At 40.0% G+C, this 24,585-nt stretch overlaps 1 protein-coding gene across 3 annotated transcripts; it reads left to right on the forward strand.

Annotated features, from left to right (window-relative positions):
* The first annotated feature begins 983 nt into the window (after positions 1–983).
* TECR (trans-2,3-enoyl-CoA reductase) lies at positions 984–24,393 on the forward strand. 3 transcript variants are annotated; one of them, XM_027694275.1, is made up of 13 exons: positions 984–1,085; positions 10,420–10,470; positions 10,893–10,944; positions 11,278–11,322; positions 12,658–12,761; positions 14,869–14,984; positions 15,094–15,199; positions 19,887–19,959; positions 20,047–20,090; positions 21,442–21,499; positions 22,227–22,315; positions 23,321–23,366; positions 23,466–24,393. In XM_027694275.1, exons 1-13 carry the CDS (start codon positions 984–986, stop codon positions 23,591–23,593), a joined length of 1,014 nt encoding a protein of 337 aa, XP_027550076.1. In that variant the 3' UTR covers positions 23,594–24,393. The 3 variants fall into 3 exon arrangements, with proteins under 3 accessions (XP_027550076.1, XP_027550077.1, XP_027550078.1); XM_027694276.1 differs by lacking the exon at positions 984–1,085 and adding an exon at positions 1,544–1,595; XM_027694277.1 differs by lacking the exon at positions 984–1,085 and adding an exon at positions 1,544–1,595 and having other exon boundaries at positions 23,241–23,366; positions 23,466–23,574.
* The last annotated feature ends 192 nt before the right edge of the window (positions 24,394–24,585 follow it).

The raw sequence follows: 24,585 nt of genomic DNA on the forward strand, positions 1-24,585 counted from the left end.
CACCCAAGCGCTTATCCCGTCTGGCTGTGTTTGCTTTTGGGGGAAACAGTGTCAGAGCAGGACTCCAGTTTTACACCAGGTGATTCTGGAAGGATTGTGGTTTGGGGATTTTGTACTTTTCTTTAAGAGCAGAGGTCTTCTCGAACGCCACATGCTGACTATTCAAGTCCTTTTGTACTGGAGAATCGGAGAGGCGGCAGCTTTTTTTCTCCCCCCCCATAACTCAAAGGGAGCAGTGAGCCACATATTGTAATCTTCCTGTCAGCTTGGGAATTTGAATTGTGTTTCTAACAGATTTTCCTTCCTCAGGCTGCATGTTGTGCTAATAAAGAGAACCAATTTGCATAACTTCTGTCTGTCTGAAGCACTGCTTGATCGCTCTACGGTACAGAATGTTAGTTTAAATGTTCCTTATATTAATGTTCTGATTAATTTTTCATGTTGGGAAACGTTTTCCTCTTACAGAGCATGTGGAAATGAAATATACTGAAAGAAATGCCAGCTTATTTGGAAAAGCAGTATTTTTTTTTCTTTTTCTGTAACATAAAAATCCAGAAGGTCTAACCAGGCCCAAAGGTTAATCCCCCAGACTCAGGGTTGGCTTGGGAAGGAGTGTACATCTCCATATTTGCCCATATTTACACCAGTAATGAACGATGTTCTGTTAGGTCTTTCTGATCAGCCTTCTGGTTTCCAATAGAGGCCTTTTCTTTTGGTGAAATTTATTATTTGATATTTCATTTAAGTAGCTTTGATGGTTATAATTCCATGCAAGCAAGTTAAACTTGGAGATAGCAGAAGGTTTTCAAACATTGCATAGCATAAATCTTTCTGTTTAATGGAAATTTATGGCAGTGAAAAAGCAATGTTCCTTTGTAACCTTGTAGATTTTGCTGATATTTAATTACCTTAGCTCTAGAAAAAAGGATATCACATAATGAAGAACGGGTGGAGGAAAACAGCGTCAGCCTCTGCACTGCTTTATGCCATGCATTTCATTGTCAGTGACGGCAGGAATATATCACAGGAGAAGAAGGGATCTCAGCAGAGTTCAGTTGTCAGTTCAATCACCCCTGAAACATCAGGTAAACAACCAAAGAAAGAAAGGAGGATGTTTTCTAGTTCATGATTAGTTGTATTTTTGCAGGTTATCTCATTAAGCTACTTCAGATCTTAAAAAAAAAAAAAAAGGAAAGGAAAAAAGATGCGATTGATTTCCTGCAGTAATTCTGCAACGCTGGAAGAAAAATAAATCGCCCTTTTTGAATGAAATGCCACTGGCTCGTCACTCCCGGTGGCCGGTGAATATCGCTCTTCTCTCCGTTTTCGAACAGCGGGAGCTGCAGAACTTGGCGTGTGCGAGGTGCGGGCGGTCCCGCACTGCTGCGGCTGCCCGGGCAGCGCCGCTGCCTCGCCGGGAGCACTCCCGGCCCCGCTCCCGCCGCCGCCCCCCGCGCTCGGCCGGGCAGCGGCCCCGGCCCGGGCGGGGCGGGGGGTACGCGCTGCCCTGATTGGCCGCGGGCGGGGCCCGCGGACGGTGCCGCGGGCGGAGCGGCGGTGGCCGCAGGATGGGCGGCAGGGCCGGCTTCTTCGAGGTGGGTGCGGGCGACGCCGGGCGCGGGGGCGGACAGGGCGAGGCGAGCCCGGGCCAGGCCCCACAGCATCTCTGCCGCCGGCGGACGGGGCTGCCCGGGATTCCGGCGGGCTCCTCTCTCTTCCCGCTCCATCTGCATTGAAGCACCGGGGAGCCGGAGCCATCCGCTCCCGGGTCTGCCAAGGGAAGTGACCGCCGGTGGAGCCGGGGGGAGAACGCTGCTCACCGGCGGTTTCCTTGGGGCGTGGGGACAAAAGAGGCTGCCGCCCGCCCCGTCTTTTCCTACCGCGGGCACGTTCCCCTCTCCGTTTCTCGTCCCCGCGTCCCCGGTGTCCGTCGGACGCGGTCCCGGAGAGCGAGGCGGGGGGAATCCCCAGGCTCCCGGCGGTCCGCGGAGGCGCTGGATCAGTGGCTCTGGGCTTCCCGCGGATCCTGCCTCGGGTAGCACCGCGGGCAGCCTGCGGGGCGGGTCTGGCAGCGCGTCCCGGCCGTGCGGAGAGAGCGAGGAATGTTCTCGGCACCCAACTTCTCGGAAGACCCCGTCGCCAGCCGCTGTGCACCGAGAGCCGTCCCGCACAGCCTTCGGCCCGGTGCAGGCGTGGCCCCGGGGCAGCGCCCCCGGCTCGGCCCGGCTCAGGACGGCTCCCGGCGCGGCGCCCACCGTCCTGCGGGAGGAGCGAGGGGGGCTCTGCTGGCACGGGGTGTTCGATCTTGCGTGGGGAACGAGAAGTAGCCGGGCAAAGTTCAGTATAGTCAGCTCCTTGTGCTTACAGAAAGCGTAGAGTAACGCGCACCTGGGGGGCGTCAAGGTAACATCTCATCGACTTACATAAACGGCCACACACACTCTTTGCTAGAATTAGTTAGGCTGGCTAATACAAAAAATCTTAAGAGTGGCTGAAGGTCTGTACAAGCTAAATGACATCAATCCTGAATGTGTTTCAGCAGGCTTATACTTCAGTTTCTCCAGTTTGCCTAAAAACAATGCACAGGGGGAGGAACACAATTCCTTCTCCCCATGCAAATTACAAACTACTTGTTATAACACAAACAGAATGCCAAACTATCTGAAAAGTGTCTGCTCCTTTAGTAACTTACCATGACCTGAAAGTTTAGATTTTGCTTTTCAAAGCTATAAAAATGTTCTGGACATCACAATTCAGCAAAATAAGCTGCCTACAGCTCTTATGTAGCACCTGCACCGTGCCTTCTCCTCAGCAGTGCTGGCTTCCCTGGTGTTTTATTTTTTAGGAAAAACAGCCAAGCTTTTCACTGCCTCTTGCATTTCTACCAGTGTCCCAAACTGTTGTGAGATCCAAATGCTGAAGCAGGCACTTGTGTGTCTCCTGAATGCCTTCAGTCATGGGTCTTCAGGTTTGATCTTCTGCCTCAGCCTTACTTGAACTCCTGACTAGCACTAGTTCCTAGAAGAACTCAAAAGCATGGACATCATTATTGTTACCTGATTTTGCAGATGGGGAAACACACAAGAGTTGAATGTCCTGTTCTGTCTTGCTACGCAGTACAATAGCAGCAGATTTAGGTTCTTTTGAGCCCTAAATTGAGATCCTGTGCCTAAGCAGCACTAATCCAAATTCAGTGTGGTTTATGGATTACACGTCAGCCTTGTATGTCTTAGTCCTTTTCTCTTTACAGCAGATAATGGGTGGAAACAGATTTGTCCAGCTCCTCCAATGTGTGTTTGAGCTGACTTGGGGGAAGGATGTGGACAAAGACTGCCTGGGTAGCACTGGGTAGTGCTGTTAGTGCTTTCTGCACTGTTCTCTCTGCTGATTTGCTTTCTGTTATAAAGTCATTGGCTGTGAATTCTGAATTGCATTTCCCCACCACGCATTGAAAACTGAGCTACCAAAAGAGAGAAAGTGAGTGTCCCACTTCTCTATTGGTGTTCTAAACTTTAATGTGCTGTGTTAGAGGAACTCTATAGATCTGTACTTTCCTCTGTACATTTCTAGCCATTTACCCTTTATTGCTGTTTCAGGGTGCATCCTGATAAGAATCACAGAGCACTTTACAATCACCAAACTGTCTTGTTTACTTTAGGTATTGGTGTGTTTCTAATTTCACCTCAGTTTTTTTTATCTCTAATAGCTCAGAAGAAGCTTGGCAAGGACAACTATAAAGAACTATGTACCTGAAAATACTGAACCTGATAATTTTAGGGGATTCAGCTCCAAAGATTGAAAGATGTATGACAGAGACTTGTATCTAGATTAATGTTCTCTAGGAGTGCTCATTTCTCCAAACTGATTGGAGAACAACTCTTATGACCTATTTGAGATATGTTTCAGAGCTTATGGTACAGTTTATCCTAAAAGTGTCTGATTTCCTCCTTTCCATTCAAGGGATGTCTAAGTGACATGCTCAGATGTAAATATCTGTAGTAGACCTCTGAAGTTCGGCTAATGAATTCTACCCTTTTTTTCTACTTCTCAGGTTTAGGTCCTCAAAAGCATTTCATATAAAGAAAATAGTATGGCATTCTGACTTTCTAGAGGAAAGATCCTGAACAAATACACTCACACTGAAGAAAATTAGTGTAATAAGAAGCATAGTTGTGCTTTTGCTTCCTTAACTGGTTTGGATGGGAAGTGCTTTTTGTGAGCAGTGATAACCAAAAAGGTTTGGGAGTCTTCACACCCTGAGGATAGATTGGACTGACATATGCAGTACAGTCTAAAAGCAATAATGTACTGGTCCCCCTTGCTGGCATTTAAAGTTCTCCCCCCTCTTCTGTCTGAGATGAAAACACTCTGAATGTAAGGGGGGTGGTGGTTGCTGCCTAGCTAGCATGGTTGAGATGTCACAGCTCCTGTTACAAAGCCTTCTCCCACTCAGAGCTATGCTGTCTAAAGCCTTGTCAAGTAAGAGCACTGGAAGCAAGTGCCAAAAGCAGGACTGCAGAACATTTTAAGATTCTGTATCCTCGAAGAATTGCCTGAAAAGACAAGGCCACATATTTGAACAGACATTTAAAGGGACACTGCTGAAAATTGCCCTGCTGTTTGAAGACATCTGCTCTGTTTTCACAACTAACACTTAAGATTATTATCACAGAAAGAGATGAGATGATAGGGAAAACCATTATTTGTTTCTCTTCTCTTATCACTTCTCCACACACTTACCAAGACTTTCAACACTAGTTGTGCTGCTTCAGTTAAAAAACAGCAATTTGTCTTTTTTCTCTATGAAGCTTGAGAGAGAAACTTAATTTTGTATAGGAGAAGGTGGTAGTAAAACATTACTTGGCAGGAAGTATCTGAAGCTATTCAGAATTTGAATGCTACATTTGAAATTAAAAGTCTTATTTTAGAAAAAAAATTATACTTCTTTGAAGTATATTAAAAAAAAATTGAATACAAATTTTGTGAGTTCACTTGTCTGTATAAGGTCTAAACTTCCCAGGGCTTCCAGTCTTCCTGCCCTATCAAAAGACAGCAGAACCATCCTTGATGCCGCTATGTAAGAAACAACAACAAAAAAAATCTCTCTCTCTTCAGTTTCTTCAATTCCACGTCAAAACCATACACTGGATATACATTTTGACATCCATACACCAAATGATGCATGAAGACTAGTAATGAAACTAGAGATACTGAAGTTCAGCATTCCAAATCCCAGTGCTGATGCAAAGATATAATTGTGATTTCACAAAAAATTTGTAAATGTCTTCTACCTCAGTATTGTCATTGTAGAAAATAATCTCCATAAACTAAAGCCCCGAGGCAATGAATATTCTCTTGCATATGGAAAAGGCTATGCAGTGGTGTTGGAAAACCCGGATGTCTGCTTTGCGTTGAGCCAAAGCTGGCTCAGGTTCTCAGATGGAGGCACTCCAATGAACTTCACAGTGACAGTGATACTCAGTGAATGATGTGACTTTTTAGTATGCCTGGGAAATTGGCAACATGGAGCTCTGCGTTAGCCAGTGTAAGTAAATACCCACTGAGTCAGTATTAACTGCTGCAGGTTCTTTTTTCATCTTGTATATCCTCCTGAAAGATGCTGTACTAGTAAAAGCTGGAAAGCTTTCATAGACTTTCAGGAGCCAGAATTCACTATGAAACCTCTAACAGCTCTTCCTTTCCTGAAAAATAAACTGCCTCCCCCCCAAATGAATAGACCTTCCTTTTACTTCCTGACCATTCTTATGCTGGCTCATTTTATCCCTGTCAATTATACAAATGGATTTGTCTTTCTGAAGGATGACCATTCTGAAGGATACTTGTTATCATCCTTAGGTCCAGGCACACAGTGAGTTGGGTTTTGCCATGACTTTGTGTTAGGCACCCAGCTCCATGATGAGATATGACAATTTGGTTAAGGTATCCAAGTTTACTTCAACTCTATCCCTTTACTGTATGGTATCCCAAAAGGCATCCACTGTAAAGAAATACTGAACAGAATTAGAATGGAAGTGAGCAGTGCTTGAAGGAGCCCACAGAGGAAGAAACTTAGGATTTCTCTTTGGTAGTAGACTGCCCTTTTCACTGGAATACACCCCTGTCCTCTCCTGCCTCTACTTTTTGGTCTCCCTCTGTGGGAGGAGTGGGGAATGGCAAAAGACATTCTAAAGCAATTTTCCCACTTCCTGGTATGTGTCTAACTATTACATATAAAACATGAAGAACTAGATCAACTCCTTTGCTGACAGTTTAGTTTCATCCAGAAATAATCTAAATGCTGTGCATTGTGCTGACCTTGGGATAAAGATGCTTACTGAATCAAGGTCTTTGGGGATTTAGATGAGAGCATGTCTAACTAACAAACCTGAAACAGGTGGAAGAAATAAAGATGCACAGTGAGTTTCAGCACAGTTCAGATACTGGTGCCTGTTGGCTTGCACAGGAGCAGAACTTAGAAGCTGGGTACGTACCTAGTGTATATCTTGTGAACCTGTAAATGTTAGACATCTAAATTCTACAAAAGTGAAAATTAATTTTATGAAACCTTTTGAGTATGGGCGTCACTGTATCTCTTCTCTTTATACACAGTGAAATAACGTAATAAGATTCTAGTCTCATGAAATATGAGCCAATTTCTTCAAAGAGGTAAGGCTTTACTTAGTTGGACTACTTACAGAATAAGGTACAGCACTTCACAGGTAAGATGATGAAATACTGCTTTGTGACTGAACACATGTCTTGGTTCTGCTTTGGGAATTCCTCATACAGCATGTAGCTAAGCTACGGTACTCCTCGCCTCTGGACTCTGTGCATGCAAAAAGTTTACAGAGGTTTAAAAGGCAAGTGGATAAACTAATTGAGGAAAAAAATCCATGAAAAGTTATTAAATACACAGGCAGCACTTCTGATGCAGGAGAATCACAATCACTGTGTCTATCTCTTCCCTTCCCCAAGTCACTACAATCTTGCCCTGTTTTATTACTTTTTCTGAGTCACCTGCTCCTGGCTGTTACAGAAAGATGCAATTCTAGATGGATCCTTAGACTTATCATCTGCAACAGTACATTCCTGTGCAAGGGAAGTTTCAGACTGATGAAAGTCAATTGTAACAGCAGCAGCAGCACAAACATAATTTTCAGTGTAAGTACACTTACAGCAATTTCCCTTTGGCTTAACTCTATTGACTTCAAGAAGGCTATTTTTGATATGCCCTAATGTGAGATCATACTAAGGCATGCTTACTTCCTTCAGGAACAACACAGTCTACCAGAAAAGTCAAAGGACATAGAGCAAATGGCTAATTCCATAGGAAAAATGTTTAGAAAGATTTAATTAGGACTGCAGCAACCACTGGATTGCTTTTTAAAGTTAAATTCAAGAAAACTGACTTCCGTAAGCATTCTAACAGTTCAGGGAGAATTCACTCTGCATTACTCTTTCTCAGACTGGTGATTGGTTCCTATACTGTGAAGTAATCTTTTTTTAATAACTGAGTAATTTCAAAAAAATCAATATAAGGTATGGTTATGTCAGTGCATACAAAGCCTCGCTCAGCTACAGTTTACTTAATCTGCTGATTACAAATGGCTTAAAATAAAACTTCTAAGATGAACAGACATGATAAATGTGTCAATATTTCCATAATAGTCATTACATCATTTTGAAGATCTGTTGATCCTTCAGCACTTGACATGGCTTTAAACTGCAGGAATTTGGTTGACTATATTTTTGTAATCCTATTGCAGAGACACTGCATCTTAAAAACTCTTTTTAAACACTTTTCTCTTTCTGTTTTTCTCTTATGAATAAACTTTTCTCCCTTCATTTTACCTTTTTATTTTCTGAATAAAAATTTAACAGCTGCTTATATAGTATATTGATTATTCTTTGCCCTCAGCCTGTTCTAAATAGTCAAGATTTTTGCTTTTATTAATGACACTATCAATCTTTAATCCTTATGCAAGAGAACGAATTTGTCTTCTAAGCATCAAAGATATATATTTGTAGTCACTTATAGAAGTTTTTAACATCTTGCACAGATCTGCCTATTTAAGTTCTACTCAAAGTAGTTTTAGAGAAGCTGTAGTTGAAAATGCCTTTAAAAATTCACCAAATAAGTGGACTGTAAGTCATGGAACGCTAGTGCAGGCCAACCGCTGGCGTCCTATTGTGCTAAATGCTTTGAAAACACAAAGAAATTAAAGTTCTCTGAGGCAAACAATTTATGTTTGAAAGAGATGATTCCCATTAGTAAGTGTTCCAAGAACAGATTGCTGGGTATCTAAAAACTGTTGCCAACCAATACATTAACTGGCTTGGTGCTGTGCCTGAAGACTGGAAACACTGTGTTCAGTGCCATGTCAGTTCATGGGATTGGCCGTTATGTTTGGAAAAGACACCATTTCTTGCTTTGGATCAGGCTTTTCTGTCCCTTTTGTAGGGAACATCTACACACTGGGGGATGTTATGATACAGCCAAGAGATGTGATAATTAGAGAAAACAGTCACCTTGCTTTCACTCTGTTGTTGCACAACTTTCTATGGACTGGAGTGGAATCTAAAGCTGTGTTCCTGCATCCATCTTTCTGAAAAGGGAAAGAACGTTTGATATTTCTTGGATCTTGAAAGTAATGCAAAGTAAATAAAATGTTTGAAGTAAAAAAAAAAAAAAAGGAGAAAAAGAAACATTGAGCAATTTAGGTTGCAAGGGCCTTCTGGAAGTCATTTAGTCCAACTCTTGCTCAAAGCAGATACAGCTTTGTATGGCAATGGGTCTTGCCCAGTCCAGTTTTAAATATCTCCAAGGATGAAGATTGCACATCGTCTCTAAGCAACTACTTCCAATATTTGGCTGAAATCATGGTGAAAAAATTCCTTGTATCTGAATTTTTCCATATTCCAACTGGACACATTGCCTCTCACCATTCCCTGCCCTGCACTTGTTCTGTGGGCTGCAAGATTCAGAATGACATACTTCAAGAATAGACCTCTGGGAAAAGAATCCACTTCAGTTGCTTTCTCATGGAGATTTCACACAAACAGACATTGAAACTTGCAATTTGTGTTATTTCAAATACAAAAAATTAAGGGAAAACATACCCCAATAATCTGTCACATATTTATTACATATCACAAAGGAGGAACAGTGCTTACCTCCCCTGATGTCCCAGTTAGACTTACAGTGCACAGGTAGAAAATATTGTGGCATTAGTATCTCTTGTGGAGATAGTTTTGGCTGGAGCTGAAGTGCTCTATTGCTGCACCAATAGAGAAAGAACCATTTGGGACATGTAAAACAAGGAAATAAGATACTCTAAACAAGCGATCTCTTCAAAGCAGCCCTATTAGAAAGATACTGGACCGTGACTCCTATTTTTAGTGAGGAATCATATTTAAAGTCTAAAGTTAATCTATCCTCTTGGCCAGTTAATACCAAACATAATTAATGCTAGATGTGTATATAAAAAAGCCCCAACAACTGCAACAAACTCTTTGGTACTAAGATAAGCTTTGAACTTTCATTCGTAGCTATACCACAAAGTTCCATTACAGCATTTGATGAGAACAAATTAAACTAACACACCATCACTGTATTTTAGGTTTTGGTGGCCTGCTACAACTGGGCTTTGAAATGTTTGGGGGCTTTTCTGCTTGACTGTTGATTAAAATAATGACTTTTTGCCAAAGGGCATTTGATCAGGAAAATAAACTTTCCTTTTCAGAGCTGTAGCTTAACGACTACTTGGAATTTAAAATGGTACTCTGTAGTTACTGAAACAGGTGATCTGAGAGGCAAGAGTAACACTGAGTATTCCTATAACAACAGCTAAAGAGTTTCTGAAGTCCAGATATTTAGCTGCATTTATTCATTATGTCCACCAATATTTTCCACTCTCTTTACAATTAAAATATTCTGGGAAAAATACACATTGATCTTTAAGCTGTATGTACTCAGAATATTTGCTTACATGCATATATATACATATTTAAATTCTTTTCCCAAACTGTTTAATTTTATGAATAATAATAATAATACTGTTCCCTAGTGATTCCTGTGATGTTTCTCTATCCCTTATTTGTTCCTCTTGCTCTAGTATAAGAAAACACCCTAGATCGATGTGTTTTGATCAATAAGTGAGCTACTTCTGCTTCTGAATATATCCAGGAAGACTATTCATTTGGCAATAATATTTTTTTTTTCTTGCAAGTCAAGTGCTTTCAGAAGCTGGCTATGATTAAAGCTGTCTCTTGAGAACATTGGGAGGGTTTTTAACACAATTGGCAGACCAGAATAAAATGGTGTCTCACTCTGAACAATGATTGTGAATTTGGGAATCAACTAAGAATTTAGGCATTATTTAGCCAATAATTATTAATTATCATTTTGTGTCCCATCAGGTGGAAATCCTTGATTGGGAGACAAAGAAACAGCTATGCTTCCTAGATAAGGTAAAACAAAAATCTGTTTAAAAGGGTAGGTGACCTTTTAGAAATTAATAACTTTTCTTAAGTAAACTTAATGTTTATGAAGGGTATTTCATCTCCTGCTAGCCTTTCTTTGGCCACTTTTAACAATTATGCAAACTTCATACTAAGTGCAGTGTACTTTGACCCTTTTCCAGAAGGAGCTTTCAATGCTGTTGTAGTAATTCTTGATCGCTGCTAGAGAAGCCGCCTCTGAAACACGTGTCAAAAATTGTCCTTCCTTTTTCCTGTCATACTTTGAATCATTCTTCCCAAGGCTAGACATCTGTAAGAAAGTTACACTGTTACGTTTTCTAAGTCACATTTCTATTTGACTTAATAGTTTTAAACCTAGTACTTGTATTTCAAAATATGCATCTTACATATGCAATATTTTTGTTGCCTAGGTGGAACCAAAAGCCACAATTAGAGAGATCAGATTGATGTTCCATAAATTATGTGAGTATAACTTCTGCAGCAGCTCACATCACATCAGAATATCCACTATATAAATAGGAAAAAATTACATAATTTGAAACGTGATATACACACACATAGTTCTGATAACCTGCACATGAATGTGATCACAGTGAGATTTCAGTATAATTATTTTATACTCTCCTAATACACCTTTGTAATTTTTCTGCTGCATAAATCATCACTGATATTATTGTTGAATAAATATTCATAAAAATCTTTAACTAAATCTTATCTTGTTGTGTTGCATTCATTATAATAGTGGATGACCTAAACCAAACATTGTATATCACACTATTCTGTATGGTCTTACAGATCCTCGGTGGTATCCAGCAAGGCAGTCAATAAAACTTGATCCAAGTAAGTACTTGTGAGGACTAGAGTATCTAAACTCTGAGCAGGGCCCTGGCATGAAAGGTGTACTTTTAATGGCTATTAGCTCTTGAGTTTCCAGCTATGTTAATTAGCACTATTGAAGGCTGAAGAGAATCCATAACAAATACAATTCTTTGGAAGTACTGAACAAAGTTTCACCATTGCGCCTGGTTCCCGGTGCTTGGTAATTAACTGAGGAGTTTGCACATTGTTCCAGTGCACTTTCTAACTACTGAGCTCTTTAACTTCTGCTTTCAAGACAGGCAGCACAGAATCTAGATATCAATTTTCCCTTAGCTGCAGTGAGATGATCTCCACGGTGAGGCTCAGCTGGGAGTACTAAAAAGGGCTGTGAGTCTGAGCGATCAATTCACATAATCCTCTGCTCCCAGGCAGGAATTACAGTTCTTTTGAGGTGAGCTAATGCAAAACACATTGCCATGGATGTAGCAATTGCTGACAAAGCTGATGCCAGCCGGCTGACTTCATTCAGTTGTAGGTGTTGCTACTAGAAGCCTCTTAGTACATGGCCTCAGTGCACAAAAGAAAGTCTAATGGCCAAACTGTGTAAATTCATCTTAGTACTCAGTATAAAACATAAAACATTTTTTCTTTTGCTTTCATTAAGCATTATTTTATTTAAACAGTCCATTAGAAGTATGCTGGAGAAGATTAGTCCATTTTGTAAAATCTATCCATGGAAAAGAAAGGTATGAGTACCTTATTTCCTTCTTCGAAGGTCTACCTTGTAAGATTCCTTCATGAATGTTGTGAGACTTGCCATGAGAAAATGCTGGCCTTCTGGAGATTTCCCCAACCTAGGCATTAAAAGCTCGAGTACTAGCTCATGTGGAATCACCTCCTAGCTGGTTGTTTGGGAAAACAAAGGCAATGAAAATTTCTGTAGGAGAGATTTCCAATCACAGCTTATCCTATCTTATGTTTGTTTGATGATGAGCAATGAGAAGAGTGGAAGAGAGAGGAGAGAGAGAGAGGTGCAGGTGACTAGGAGGTCAGCAAATTATGCTGAAGGGCAGTGACCCATCAGCAAATTCTGCTGTCTACTAGAATAGGCAGGCAATACATAGGATTGAGAATTCTTTTAACTGTCTTGGTGTGAATAGAGGATCCAGGCTTATATATGATTACAGGGATAAATAAAAATAAAGTATAAATATTCTTAGTCTTTTTATTGAGATTCCGATAAACCCATGTCGCATCAAAGAATCTCACAGATTGGTTAAAGCACAATATAAAGCTAATATGCTACCAAAGTTGACTTGAATTTCACTGAGACGTAATTACTTCTTTCCTTCTCAGAAGGAAAGTCCCTGAGGGATGAAGAAATCCTGCAGCACCTCCCTGTTGGCACAACTGCTACCTTATACTTTAAAGATTTAGGGCCACAGATAGGATGGACTACGGTGAGCTATGCTTCAAGTCTGAGCCATTTTAATGGCTAATATTCCATAATTAATCCTTACACCACTTTTTGTCTCTCTCCAATATTTCTGCATGATGTCTGCTCTGATAGTGGATGCAGGCAATGAATCCTCATTGCTTCAGTTCATTTAATCAGGGAAAGCAGTAACAGTTACTGTGAATGCCTGGTTCATTGGGAGAGTAGCAGTGGAAAACTTGCTGCAGGGTACGTTGACTCTACAGAACTAAGGTCCAGGTTCTCAAATGGATTTAGATGTCTACTGCAAAATCACTAGGAACTAGGTGTCTAAATGCCTTTGGGGACTGCTTCACAGGACCTGTGCAACTCCTGACAAAGATTAGGATTATACTGCTGTAAATTTCTCCTGCAAAGAGGCCTGTGAGCAACTTCACGTGCCAGTACTTGAAGTCACTTCAGCAAGGAAATTCAGACAGTAAGATCCGTTAGCTGCCTGCATGTGACTGTGTCCCAGGGTGCTTGTGTCAAGCTAACGACAGCTGATAATTTCTGCAATATTAGTAGCCATCCACAAGGACCTTGCATATTTACTGTCTTAGCTCAAATGCAAATTCTATCACAACTCCCTTGGCAGGCAACGCAGCACTGCTATTTATTATGCAGTGAGGTGACCAGTGACCCTTCCAACTCTTTAGAAGGTCCTTGCTGCACATATTACAGTAGTTCCAATAAAACAGCACAACATCAAAGGAAAACTACCCCATAATTTAAAGGCATATTTACCATTTCTTAGCTATGAGACACTAATAAAATCTTGTGTTGACTACAAATAGCAAAGACAACATTAATAGGAGGTAAAATAAAGAAAGTCAAATGTTCTGCAAGACTGAATCTTCACATTATTTTTTTGGATGCAATGCTGATAAATCAGGCAGCTATTATACAATCCAAAAAAACAGGAAGACAGGCAAAAACTTCTAATGGCAGTGTAGACTCCAAGACACACATACATTAATATATACCAAAATATCACAGTGCAGAGTAACACCAGGCTTCTGCCATTCCATAATCTTTCTTTTACGTTCTGCTCTCCCTGCCCTTCAAGCTGCTTCATTCAAACATAAGCCAAGAAATACTTCAGTATTATCAAATAAAAAAGACAAACTTTTCATCTACAACCAAATCTGATCTGCCCCAGAGAAAATGCTGATTGTAACAGAAGTCAATGACACAACTTTCTGAGTATCAAAATAACTCTAAACACATTAGAAAACAGTGATTTGGGGTTTTTTTTGTTTGATTTGTTGTTGAGTTTGTTTGTTTGTGGTTTTTTGTTTGGGGGGTTTTCTGAAAGAAGTACAATCAACTTCCCTTCTTTCTCCATAAATGAGGTATGGGCCTACTTTCCTCACTTACAGAAGTGTGGAAAATTCAACTGTTAATATTTGGTCCAAAGTTAACTTCGGTTTAGAGTGATGTTCCTAAGAAATGCACACCTATCTGAAATGAAATCAAGTTAGGGAATAGCTTCTTTGGTTTCCTTTCTTTTTTTTTTTTCCTCTTTCTTTTTATTTTTCTCTTTGTGTTCAAATTAAAGATTGTTCGAACATAGAATGAAATTATTGTTTCCCAGGACAACTGCTGTGCTAACTGTTCACACAGATGGGGTCACTGTGAACACTTACAAGCTGTTTCCAGTTTAAACAAAATTCATTTAGTAGAAGCAGAACTATTCTTTTTCAAGACAAATTCTTCACCAAATTTCATTTTAACTCAAAATAAAGAAACAGTTTTGAGTGGGAGAGAAGGGTGAGAGCTGCATAAATGTAATGTGCATGCGTATTTGTTATGATCTATGGGCTGACATTGTTATCTTTTCATACCCATACTGTGTCTGCTGCGCTGGCAATGGCTGTTTGAATGAAACTGAGGCAAATCATTGCGAAACATTTACGTGCATGTCTACCAGTTTCATAGCCCAATCCCAAAATTGCTATTCCCTCTCTGCCTCTCTTAGTGCCATCCTGGGTCAGTGGAAGTGTTTATCCCACTGCAATAGTTATTGCAAAGAAACCAAAGCAAAACCATCATCTAATTCAGCTGTCTAATTATTTTCTCTCTTTTTGCAGGTATTTTTGATAGAATATACAGGTCCATTGTTCATCTATTTTCTGTTTTATTTCCGCATGACTTTTGTCTATGGACTGGATGAGAGGTTTACATCAAGTCCGCACCCAGTAGTTAAGTAAGTCTATTTGCAGGCGTGAGCAGTATTTCTCGTAGTCTTATTCCAAATGTCTTGCCACTCTTGGTTTTTTAAGCACTCTTAAATGCTTTTGTCTTGCTGTTTCTAGCTTGGCATGTATCTGCCATTCTTTCCACTACATCAAAAGGTTGATTGAAACAGTATTTGTTCATCGATTCTCCCGTGGGACTATGCCACTGAGGAAAATTGTGAAGGTAAATTGTGTCAGAACCTATCCACAGCCCCCCTTACAAATCCAACCTACCCAATCTATGCTCTGCCTCTGCAGCACGGACTTTTTGGTGTGGCTTTTGTAACAATGTACAACAAATCTCACCCATAAAGCTGTAGTTCTTTTAGAAGATTTCTTAATGTCACTATTGTATAACATACATGCTGCCATATTATTACTAATATTATAGTAGTCTCATTACTTTTTAGAACTTTAAACCTTCAGCATACCCTTCCTTTTCACTCAGCCAGCTCCTTGGGTGTGAAGGTTTTAGTAACAATGTTAACTTTAAAGGTGGTACAGGCAGGAACAATGTTGGGAGAGTTGCTTTTTTAAAAAAAACAACTATTTTTTGTAACAATCATTTTACATCTTCTTTGCTCCGTACATTTTCTTTGTTGTTAATTTACCTTTGATCCAGCAAAAGGCATCTTGGTTGTTCTGCATTTTCTTCTCCACAGGAGCATTCCCTAAAATTACCAGCACTGCTGTGGCACAGGGAAACTGTTGGGATTCAGACTCCCTGTTTCCTAGATATCTGCAAAGTAGTACAATGACTGCATGGTTATGCATGGTTATGTAGTTGTTGGTGGCCTAGTGGTTAGCATGCGGGACTCTCACCGCTGCAACCCGGGTTCGATTCCCAGTCCCTCCCGGGCAGATGGAACCCATTAGCCCTGTGAGGCCATCCATCTATGAGAAGGACACTCTAAACAAACCTACGTCCTGAGGACCTCACTGCCATTGTCCAAGCTTGCTTGGCCCCGGCAGATGAACCTTAGGATTAAAGGGTGGGCTCAGTTCAGCGCAGGCTGTGTCTCACCTAAAAAATCCATTGCGCAGGCTGGAAAGGTAAAAGACCTTTCCCCAAATCTTCGTTCGCGAAGATGGGCCATTATTATTATTATTATTATTGTAGTTGTTTTACAAATGTTTGCAACAAAGCACACACTAGTTGTCAAAAATACGCCTTATACTAAGGAAGACAAGAGATTATCATCTCAACTGGAAAAGCCTGTGGTATCAGCACTTGGGTATTTAACATTTGAGATTTAGACAGTCCCTTGTAATTTGCTTTACCAGGGATACTTCCAGCAGTGGAAGCTCTACCTTGTGGCTACCTCCTTACTGTCCAGTGGCTCTGGTCGTTCTGGTGGTAGCTTTTGAAACGAAAGAAGGGCCTGTAGTGGAGCAGTGGCCCTCCAAAAGAATCTTCCCTAGCAACTTATTGTGCTTCCTGCAGCAAGAGTGCAGGCATTGTTAGAAGGTTCACAGATCTTGACACAACAGTAGCTAATGCATGTTAAACAGTAGATAAATGAGCAACTTTACCTCGAAAAAAAATCCGTTCAGTGTGATAAATCTTCGTTTTCTCAATGCTCTGACAACTACTTGTTCCTTTCAGACCATACAAACTGTTGATGCTAAAACTGATATTTTCACCGGTCATTCTGATCACTTCCTCTTTTCCATCTTCTCAGGCTGGTGGCACTTGCTTTCATCTGTAAAGTTGCTGACAGTTCTTATTTTACGTGCTTAGCAATGCTTGGGTTTGATTTGCTTTTATAATTTCATTGACCTGGGTGGTGTTACTCCAAAATTGTGACAGTGAGAAAAATATCACATCATCTTCACTTTTTTCCATCACATTCAAATGGTAGACAAAACTTTCCTACTTTCAGTGTTTGATCACATACACAGCAGATATAGGTAGCTTATTTCCTAAGAACAGTGGAATGCCTTAACAGGAGACACTTCAGTCTCAATAAGCAGAAATCTGAGACAGGACACAAACCATGAGATTTGTGATTTTCATCCTTTTTTTTCCCAAATGAAAATGGGAATAAATTATGTCCTACAATACAGCAGCTTCACCAAAAGCATTTCATGCTACATATTAAGATAGTGTAATTCTTTCTAAGATACCTGATTTTTCAAGGCATTGCAAAGGTAGAATAACTGGTTTATCTGGACTTAGTAAACAAACAACTGGCTCAAGGTGAATAAGATAGGGATTAATATGCAGCAATTGTGTGGTAATAAAGGAACTAATTGAAGGAAAGTGCCAGAAAAGGATCTGTCAGACCTTTAATAATAGGAAAGTACCAGTGGAATTCCTCAAAAATTAGTATCATGATTAGTCTTACATGGTCTTTCTTTACCCATGAACATTTACATGAGTAAAAAGAAGGGATATCATCGCTTTCTAGAAAAACATCTGGAGGAAAGGAAACACTAGACCTCATAAATACCATTAAACCGGAAGACAATATAATAAGACAAAGAGAATAGGGATCAAGAAATAGGGCTCATCAATTGCAGTAGAGCGGACAAAAATCCTAACCATAACTTCACGAATTTAGGAATAATTTATTCATGGGATCCCTGCAATATCTGAACTTGACCTGTAAGAGGTTGTTGTAAAGCTTTATTATCCACCTAGAATATGAAAGATTTGCTTTCTTTCAAAAGAAACACTTTCTTTTGAAGTTTATGAAGTCTGCATGTACTCTGCTGTTCCTAGCTGAACCTCACTAGAGGCCTTTGTATGAGCAATAAGGCTTCTAGTGGGATCTGGGCATTTATAGTACTAATGCTAAGGTCCTTAACAGTGGTAGACTCCTTTTCTTATAACTGAGGAATACTCTTGCAGTATATCATGTTCTTTGGCTGAATAGTACTTGTTCAGTTTAATTACAACATGTATTTTTGGGGGCTGAGCCACAATAATCAATTTATTTAATTTTACTGTACTAAAATCCATTGCCATATGTTCCATCCTGTGCCAAGCTGTGAAGCTAAGGAAAGGTTTTTCTGAGGGTGCCATTCTAAGATTACAAGCAACTGTTTCCACCTCAGTTTGTACAGCAATTAGTGAATTGTAAGAGCTGGCTGAAGAAGCTAGTGTTAGGGAGGAAGTAGCAGTTTATGGATAGGACACTAAATAGATTGTCCCTAACTGAAGTCACTCTTCTGATTCTGCTGCATTTCCTGGGGAAAAATGAAATCATCACAGGGAAGTTATTTAATTTCTCTGCTCATTTGTCCCACCTAACCTGTAATTACTGGTTAATAATTTGCTCTTTCTCATCAGTTATCTCTTAATATATAATCTCAGAGCAAGGACATACTGTGTGCTTGTATTACAGCATACCCAAAAGGTCTCTGGGCACTTCAGTGGTTCAATTAACTCTGAAAAGAAGGTGGAAATGCAACTGAATGTTTGACCCTACTGTTTGCAGCAGATGAGGGGGCACCAGCATTTTCAGAAAAATGCACCATCAGACACTGCAGTCAGCTAGTGCGGGTTCCAGACGCTGAGGTAATCACTTTTTCAGGGTATTATTGCTAGAAATGCAGTTCTGGTATATACAGGGGGAAAAGACTGCAAAATCCAAAGCAAAAAAATAAAGTTAAATCAGTCAGACAGAAAAGAATGCAGCCTTGGATAAGAATTTTGCCTGCATGAGCAGGAAAGCAAAGCTGTGAAGGAGAAAGCAGAAACACCTAGAAATGTCTAAGGTGTAGGAACCCATTTGGAAGGCCAAGAAAAAAGTGTCACCAGAAAGAGTAAGATGATCAGTGTTTTACTCAAGATTGAAAATAGGATACAAGAAAAGATAAGGTGAAGGAAAAGAACAGGGGGAGTGATGAAAGGATGATAGCTCGGGTTTGGTCTTGCTGAAGTCCAGGTGATAAATGAACACGCCGAGGCACTAGGTTTGGTAAAAGAAGACTTCAGTGATGAGAGGCAAGTTTATGAGTTGTTGATGAAGGTTAAAGTCTGCCTGCAAGAAAATAGCTCCTAGAGGTTACAGCCTGGAGGAAAAGAGGAAGGGGCCAAGAAAGGGCCTCCCTCCTACCCACATATATGTAAGGAGGGAGAAGATAAACCTGTCACCAAGTTATGGAAGCAGCAATGAGCATCAGAAAAAACCCCACAGGAGGCAGGGCCAAGGAAACCAAACAAGAAGTAAAGATTGTCATTGTAAGGAGTTTTTTTCAGGGATGAAGCCTGTGAACAAGCTCTGAGATTGGTCAGGAGTGAGTCAGTACAGCCATTAATGACACCTGTGTTGTCAGAGTTTAGAGAATGGAAGCCGGATCACAGAAGGAGAAGGACAGCAGCATAAGGGACAAAGTAAAGATATCACAGTGCAAGTGCAGAGGAAAGCATCAGGCATGATGATTTTAGGTAGGAAAAGTTAAAGCATGGGAAAGAAAGCAAACTGATGGGATGAAGAAGGACAGGTAAGAGAATGGGCAGTGAAAAGTAATAAATAGGGAAGAGAGGGCAGTGCCTAAATCTGATTTTACAAAGACATGTTTTTGTCAGCAAAACAAATCTCTCTTTAACATATAGTGTGTATGTACTTAACTTTGCCCAATAGCTTTCCAGACAAGATATTTTCAATAGTGTGATCATACTTTCTAAAACTGTTTATAAACTTAACAGCTCGAAGATACTTGAGATGAAATCTTAAGTCTGTGAGCACTACATCCTTTTTTTATTTCCTATTATCTTCTCCCACCTTACCACACTTAGTATTGCCATTTTTTGTCGTTTTATCAGTAAGCTGAAGGATTAGCCCATTGTTATCAACAGTCCTTGCAGTGAATACTAGCCTAGAGGATTGTACTAAAACAAAGAAAAATTGCCTGTTTTTCAGAACTGCTTTTATTATTGGGGATTTGCAGCTTGGCTTGCATATTACATCAATCATCCTCTTTACACTCCTCCCTGTAAGTAGCAAAACAACCCACAATGATTTAAGTACCGTTGTGTTTGCGTACTAGTACTAATCATATGTAAACTTTTTTTTTTAATAGCTTATGGGAAAAAACAGATAAATTTTGCTGTGATCATGTTTCTGGTAGGTTTGTTGCTCTTTCTATAAAATGCTAAAATATCTTGCTTTATTTTTTCTGTTGTATAAGTGGAGGAGTGAGTAGGATAAGCAGATACTTAGAACTTGAGCATTTGGAACATAGTACTAAAGCTGACCACTTACATGCAGAACAGTAAATCTGTCAGGTTTTAATGTGGTTTTGTACACAAGGGAATATTTTCATTCAACATCCATTCCAAGACTAGGATATTTAACTGCTGGGATGATCTCTCATAATCTTTAAAAGAAGCTGGAACTACCAGTTTGTGACACTATGTTTAAAAGCCAGTGAGTTTGTTTTGTGAACTGTTTCTTGAGCGTTAAGAATCACAACAGATCATAAAACTCAGAGAACTGACCAACTAAGAAAGTATGTTACTGATCACGTTCAGGGATAGAGTTTCATTTTGCTGAGCTTCAGAAAATTTTACAGCTTTCCTTATGAATCAAAATTCTTCATCACTGTTCATTCTCATAGTTCCTAGGAACATTTCATACACTATAGCCAACAAAGGTCAACAAAGATTTTTCCTACGTCTGCGTAACTTGTTTAGCACATCAGCTGTTCACTTTGACAAATTAATTGTCAGTGACTGCAGGATCTCAAAGCAGCTTCCTAGTATGAAAATTCTATGAGTTCATAACCTATTCACATTTTATAGAGAGACTCCATAACAGAGAGCACAGAGCTGGGAATAAAACTTAGGAGCTCTGACCACTAGTCATTTGCTTTAATGGTTATGCATTGCAGACACTGGAGACTGTCCATAATCATATAAATGGGTCATTTCAATGCACTTTCTTTATAATTGATTGGGGAAGCATCCTTTAAAACCAGTGAAGGAAGCTGGGTCAATTTTACTTCATGATTCATAGCAATTATACTCTAGGGAAGAAAATTTACTTAGAGTTCAACCTGTATCTTCTTTGGGATTTTAATAACTTTTGAGAAACCAAAACTATGCAAATCCATTTTCGGGTGTTTTTAAAGACATAAGAATAACCAAAAGATAAAGCAAGTATCTCCTGGATTTACTTTTATCCCCATTGTTTTATTTAGATCTCATGGGGATTATCTAAGTAGTAAATTTGATCTTTTGACACAGAGTCCACATTTTCTGGAAAATATCATAAATATATAACAGAGTATATAGACTCATGTTTGAATGAAGATATCCTCCTGTCAGACAGCACTCTCGGTTAAGGATATTTATTATGTTTACAACAAATTATTTTCCTTTTCCTAAATTTTTAAAGGACCCCAGGAAATAACAAAAGGAAGAAAAACAAATAGAAGGGAAGCACATTTTTAACTCTGTCATACTTTTTCTTGCAGCTGTGTGAAGCTGGAAATTTTTCCATTCATGTTGCACTCAGTGACCTCCGGAGAAATGGTAAAAACTGAATAATCATTTTTCACTTCGGCACAGCCGTTCAGTACTTCTTAAGTTACTCTGCCTTGTGAAAGACCTGATCCTGGGGGGTGTTGATACCTGTCAGCTGACTGCTGTGGGAGCACAGGTTGCTCAGCACTGTAAAGATTGGATTCTAAGGGAGATCAAACAGTGCAAAGAATCCAACATCAGACTGTTGAACTGCACTTCCTATCTTACTGTAATTTTTATTGCTAAGGGCCAGGTTGTGTTGGGGGGAGCAGTTATATTGGTTACACTGGCAGTGCAAAAGGAAACAGTGCTAGTAAAAGCTATGATTTGGCGAGCAAGGAAAAGTAATTTCACCGGCTTCTGTAGGGGGCACAAGATCTCTGTGCAGATCAGGGTTCCTTGGGCATGAGCCAAACATCTGGCAGCGATCAGCTATGACTGCTAAAATCCCATTCTGTGACAATTTGAGAAAACCTTTAACTTCTAAATTTAAAATTTGAGATACCTCTTCTTACAGGAGTGACTGTGATCAAAGGCATAAGTAGATGACTTTCTAATGCCCAGAACATTTCCCCACAGTTATTCTATTTCTTCTTGTGAGTCCAGAGGACACCCTATCTCCCCATATCCTGCTTGTCCCTCTCACAGTCATGAGACACAGGAGTAGGCAGAGTTGGGTTGTCTTTATATGTATTTAGGAGTGTGAATATTTTGTGATTTGTTTTCTAATCTATAGGATCCAAAACCCGTAAGATCCCATATCCAACAAAGAATCCTTTCACATGGCTGTTTTTCTTTGTATCTTGCCCTAACTATACATATGAGGTATGTATTTTCAAACAAGATGTTTAGATTTTAGCTTTGCTGAATATATTTTCATTTCTTTTGGAATGTTAAACATGGGAGAAATCTCTGAAACAGTTGAGCTCTATACATTTCCCCTCCTCCCCTACACCCCATTAAATCAGACTGTGGACGGGAACTTGTCTGCTCTTCCTCCCCTCCCCTGAGGCAATCAATACTGATGGGGCTAAACTTGAATAGACAGCCCTGACTCTGAGCCTCCTGTGCTTCAGTGTGGCTGCTAGACAAGACAGATACACTGTAAAGCAGTGCAAATTCTGCAGCCAGGGACAGGGAGATTGCCACTGAATGTTGTAATGAGGGGATGGGGATGTCTGGTGGATTTATAACATAAGATCCTAGAAATATCACAGCAGGCAAGAAGAGAGGGTCAGACAAATAGAAGATATTGTGCTAGAGAAAACAGGCTGAAGTCTTCTTTCCCATTCTCTGAAGTTACACAGTCACTTGTGTTGGTGGTGACTGCTTTAGAAGCTTGTATCAGTTTATAATTTAATACTCCTTAATCAGGAGCCAAACTCCTGACTGAGTTCAAAAGCAGATAAAATCAGTGCAACTCAGTGTAACATTCACTCTTGCACAGAAGGACAGCACCAGGTTTTAAATTCAGTGGAGATTAACAGATGTTAAAGAGAGGAGCATTTGGTCTCAGACTATAGAAAGTTACCATTCCTAGCACTGATGGAGGTCTGACAAATACAAATTAGGCAGAGAAGCAGAAAGGACATTGTTGTAAATGCTTAAAATTTTGTCATTGTAATAGCTATGGAAGCAAACACGAAGGTTTTGTTTGTGATAACAAGGCACTGTTCACCATCTTGGCTAAAGGTTATTAACACTAGAAATTGACCTGGCTGACCTTGGCTTTTTTATTTACCTGTACTAGGACAAGGTTATTTTGATCAATAGAGACATAAATGCAAATGCTGTCACCAGAAATATTTTAAATTTCCTTGGCCAAAACAGGTGGGGACCTGGATCAGTTTCACAATCATGACTCAGTGTGTTCCAGGTGAGTAATGTTTTGGTACTTTAACCTGAAGTGATGTCAGCAGCAAGAACATGTATTTAATCTGATAATGAAATGTATCTTTTTCTCCTCTCCTTCCAGTGGGGCTGTTTACCTTGCTTTGCTTCATTCAGATGACAATCTGGGCAAAGGATAAACACTGCACCTACTTACGAGAATTCAAGGATTATCCAAGGCATAGAACGCCAATTATTCCCTTTTTGTTGTAAGAAAAGAAGGTTTAATTTGAATGTTGCACAGAACTTCAAGAAGAAAAACCTCATAAACCTCCTGCCAAATAAATGAATTAATTTAAAGGATTTTGGTGCATGTTTAATCACCACTGCTAAGGGAAATTGTATGCACTTGAAAGCTACACTTCCTTACATTCAAGAATTCTCAACTCACAGGCACCTTAAAAAATAAAGCTTCATTGCAGAGCTGGTAGTCGAAAGCCCCTGCAGTTCACTGTAACCTGATTGACTTAGATTTTTCTCTACTAGCCTATTTAGATTGATGGATCAGAAATACTGACAAGTCTGTGCTGAAAAGCAGCTCCAAATTTAGCAGCGGCATTCTGCAAGACAGAAGTACCTTGGAAGGAGGACACACCAGCTAACTACTAGAGCTCACTTCAGCCAGCATGGCCAGCTGGCCTGGAGACAGTTGCATGATCTGCCTTCTTTGACTTGAAGAAGAGTGTGTGCTGCCTGGAGGCAGGTGCTTTGTAACGAATAAGATTACCAAAGATTATGAATGGTTCCTGGAATAAAGAAATAGGCAATATCTCAAAAACCTGATTTGGGTCTAACCCCTAATTTGCCAAACGAGTCTGAAGTAAGAAGCATTTGTTGTATTTGTGAATGTAACATCCTCTGTTGGGGGTTTTTTTGTTTGTTTTTGGTCTTCATTAGTAAATTGCATACTAGTAAATAAGGTTCAGAAGCACTCTGATCTATATCTTTGATATTTGGCCTGGTTTCATGTAACAATTCCTTACGACACTAAAAGGACCTTTTACCCAAGTATTTTACATGAAGTGACTGCTAGTCCTCAGAATGCTCTTCCTATTTTCAGAGCCAGGGAGAAAAATTAGCTACATTTTGGACTTCCTGTGTTTTCTTTTTCACAAGATGTTCAGTGTGACTTAGTTGGGTTTTGTGTAAATCTGGTAAAAAAGGCTACTGAAATCTATCTGAAGGATATTTTGAAGAAGCTATTT

The sequence above is a fragment of the Neopelma chrysocephalum genome, unplaced genomic scaffold, assembly GCF_003984885.1.
Source record: "Neopelma chrysocephalum unplaced genomic scaffold, ASM398488v2 Primary Assembly neopelma1_97, whole genome shotgun sequence".
Taxonomy (NCBI): Eukaryota; Metazoa; Chordata; class Aves; order Passeriformes; family Pipridae; genus Neopelma; species Neopelma chrysocephalum.

Excerpts from the sequence above, each read along its gene's own strand:
- TECR (XM_027694275.1), top strand. The coding sequence starts at position 984 with ATGCCATGCATTTCATTGTCAGTGACGGCAGGAATATATCACAGGAGA. Across the intron at positions 10,945-11,277 it reads ATTGATGTTCCATAAATTAT|ATCCTCGGTGGTATCCAGCA; the intron begins GTGAGTATAACT and ends ATGGTCTTACAG. Across the intron at positions 22,316-23,320 it reads GCCCTAACTATACATATGAG|GTGGGGACCTGGATCAGTTT; the intron begins GTATGTATTTTC and ends TGGCCAAAACAG.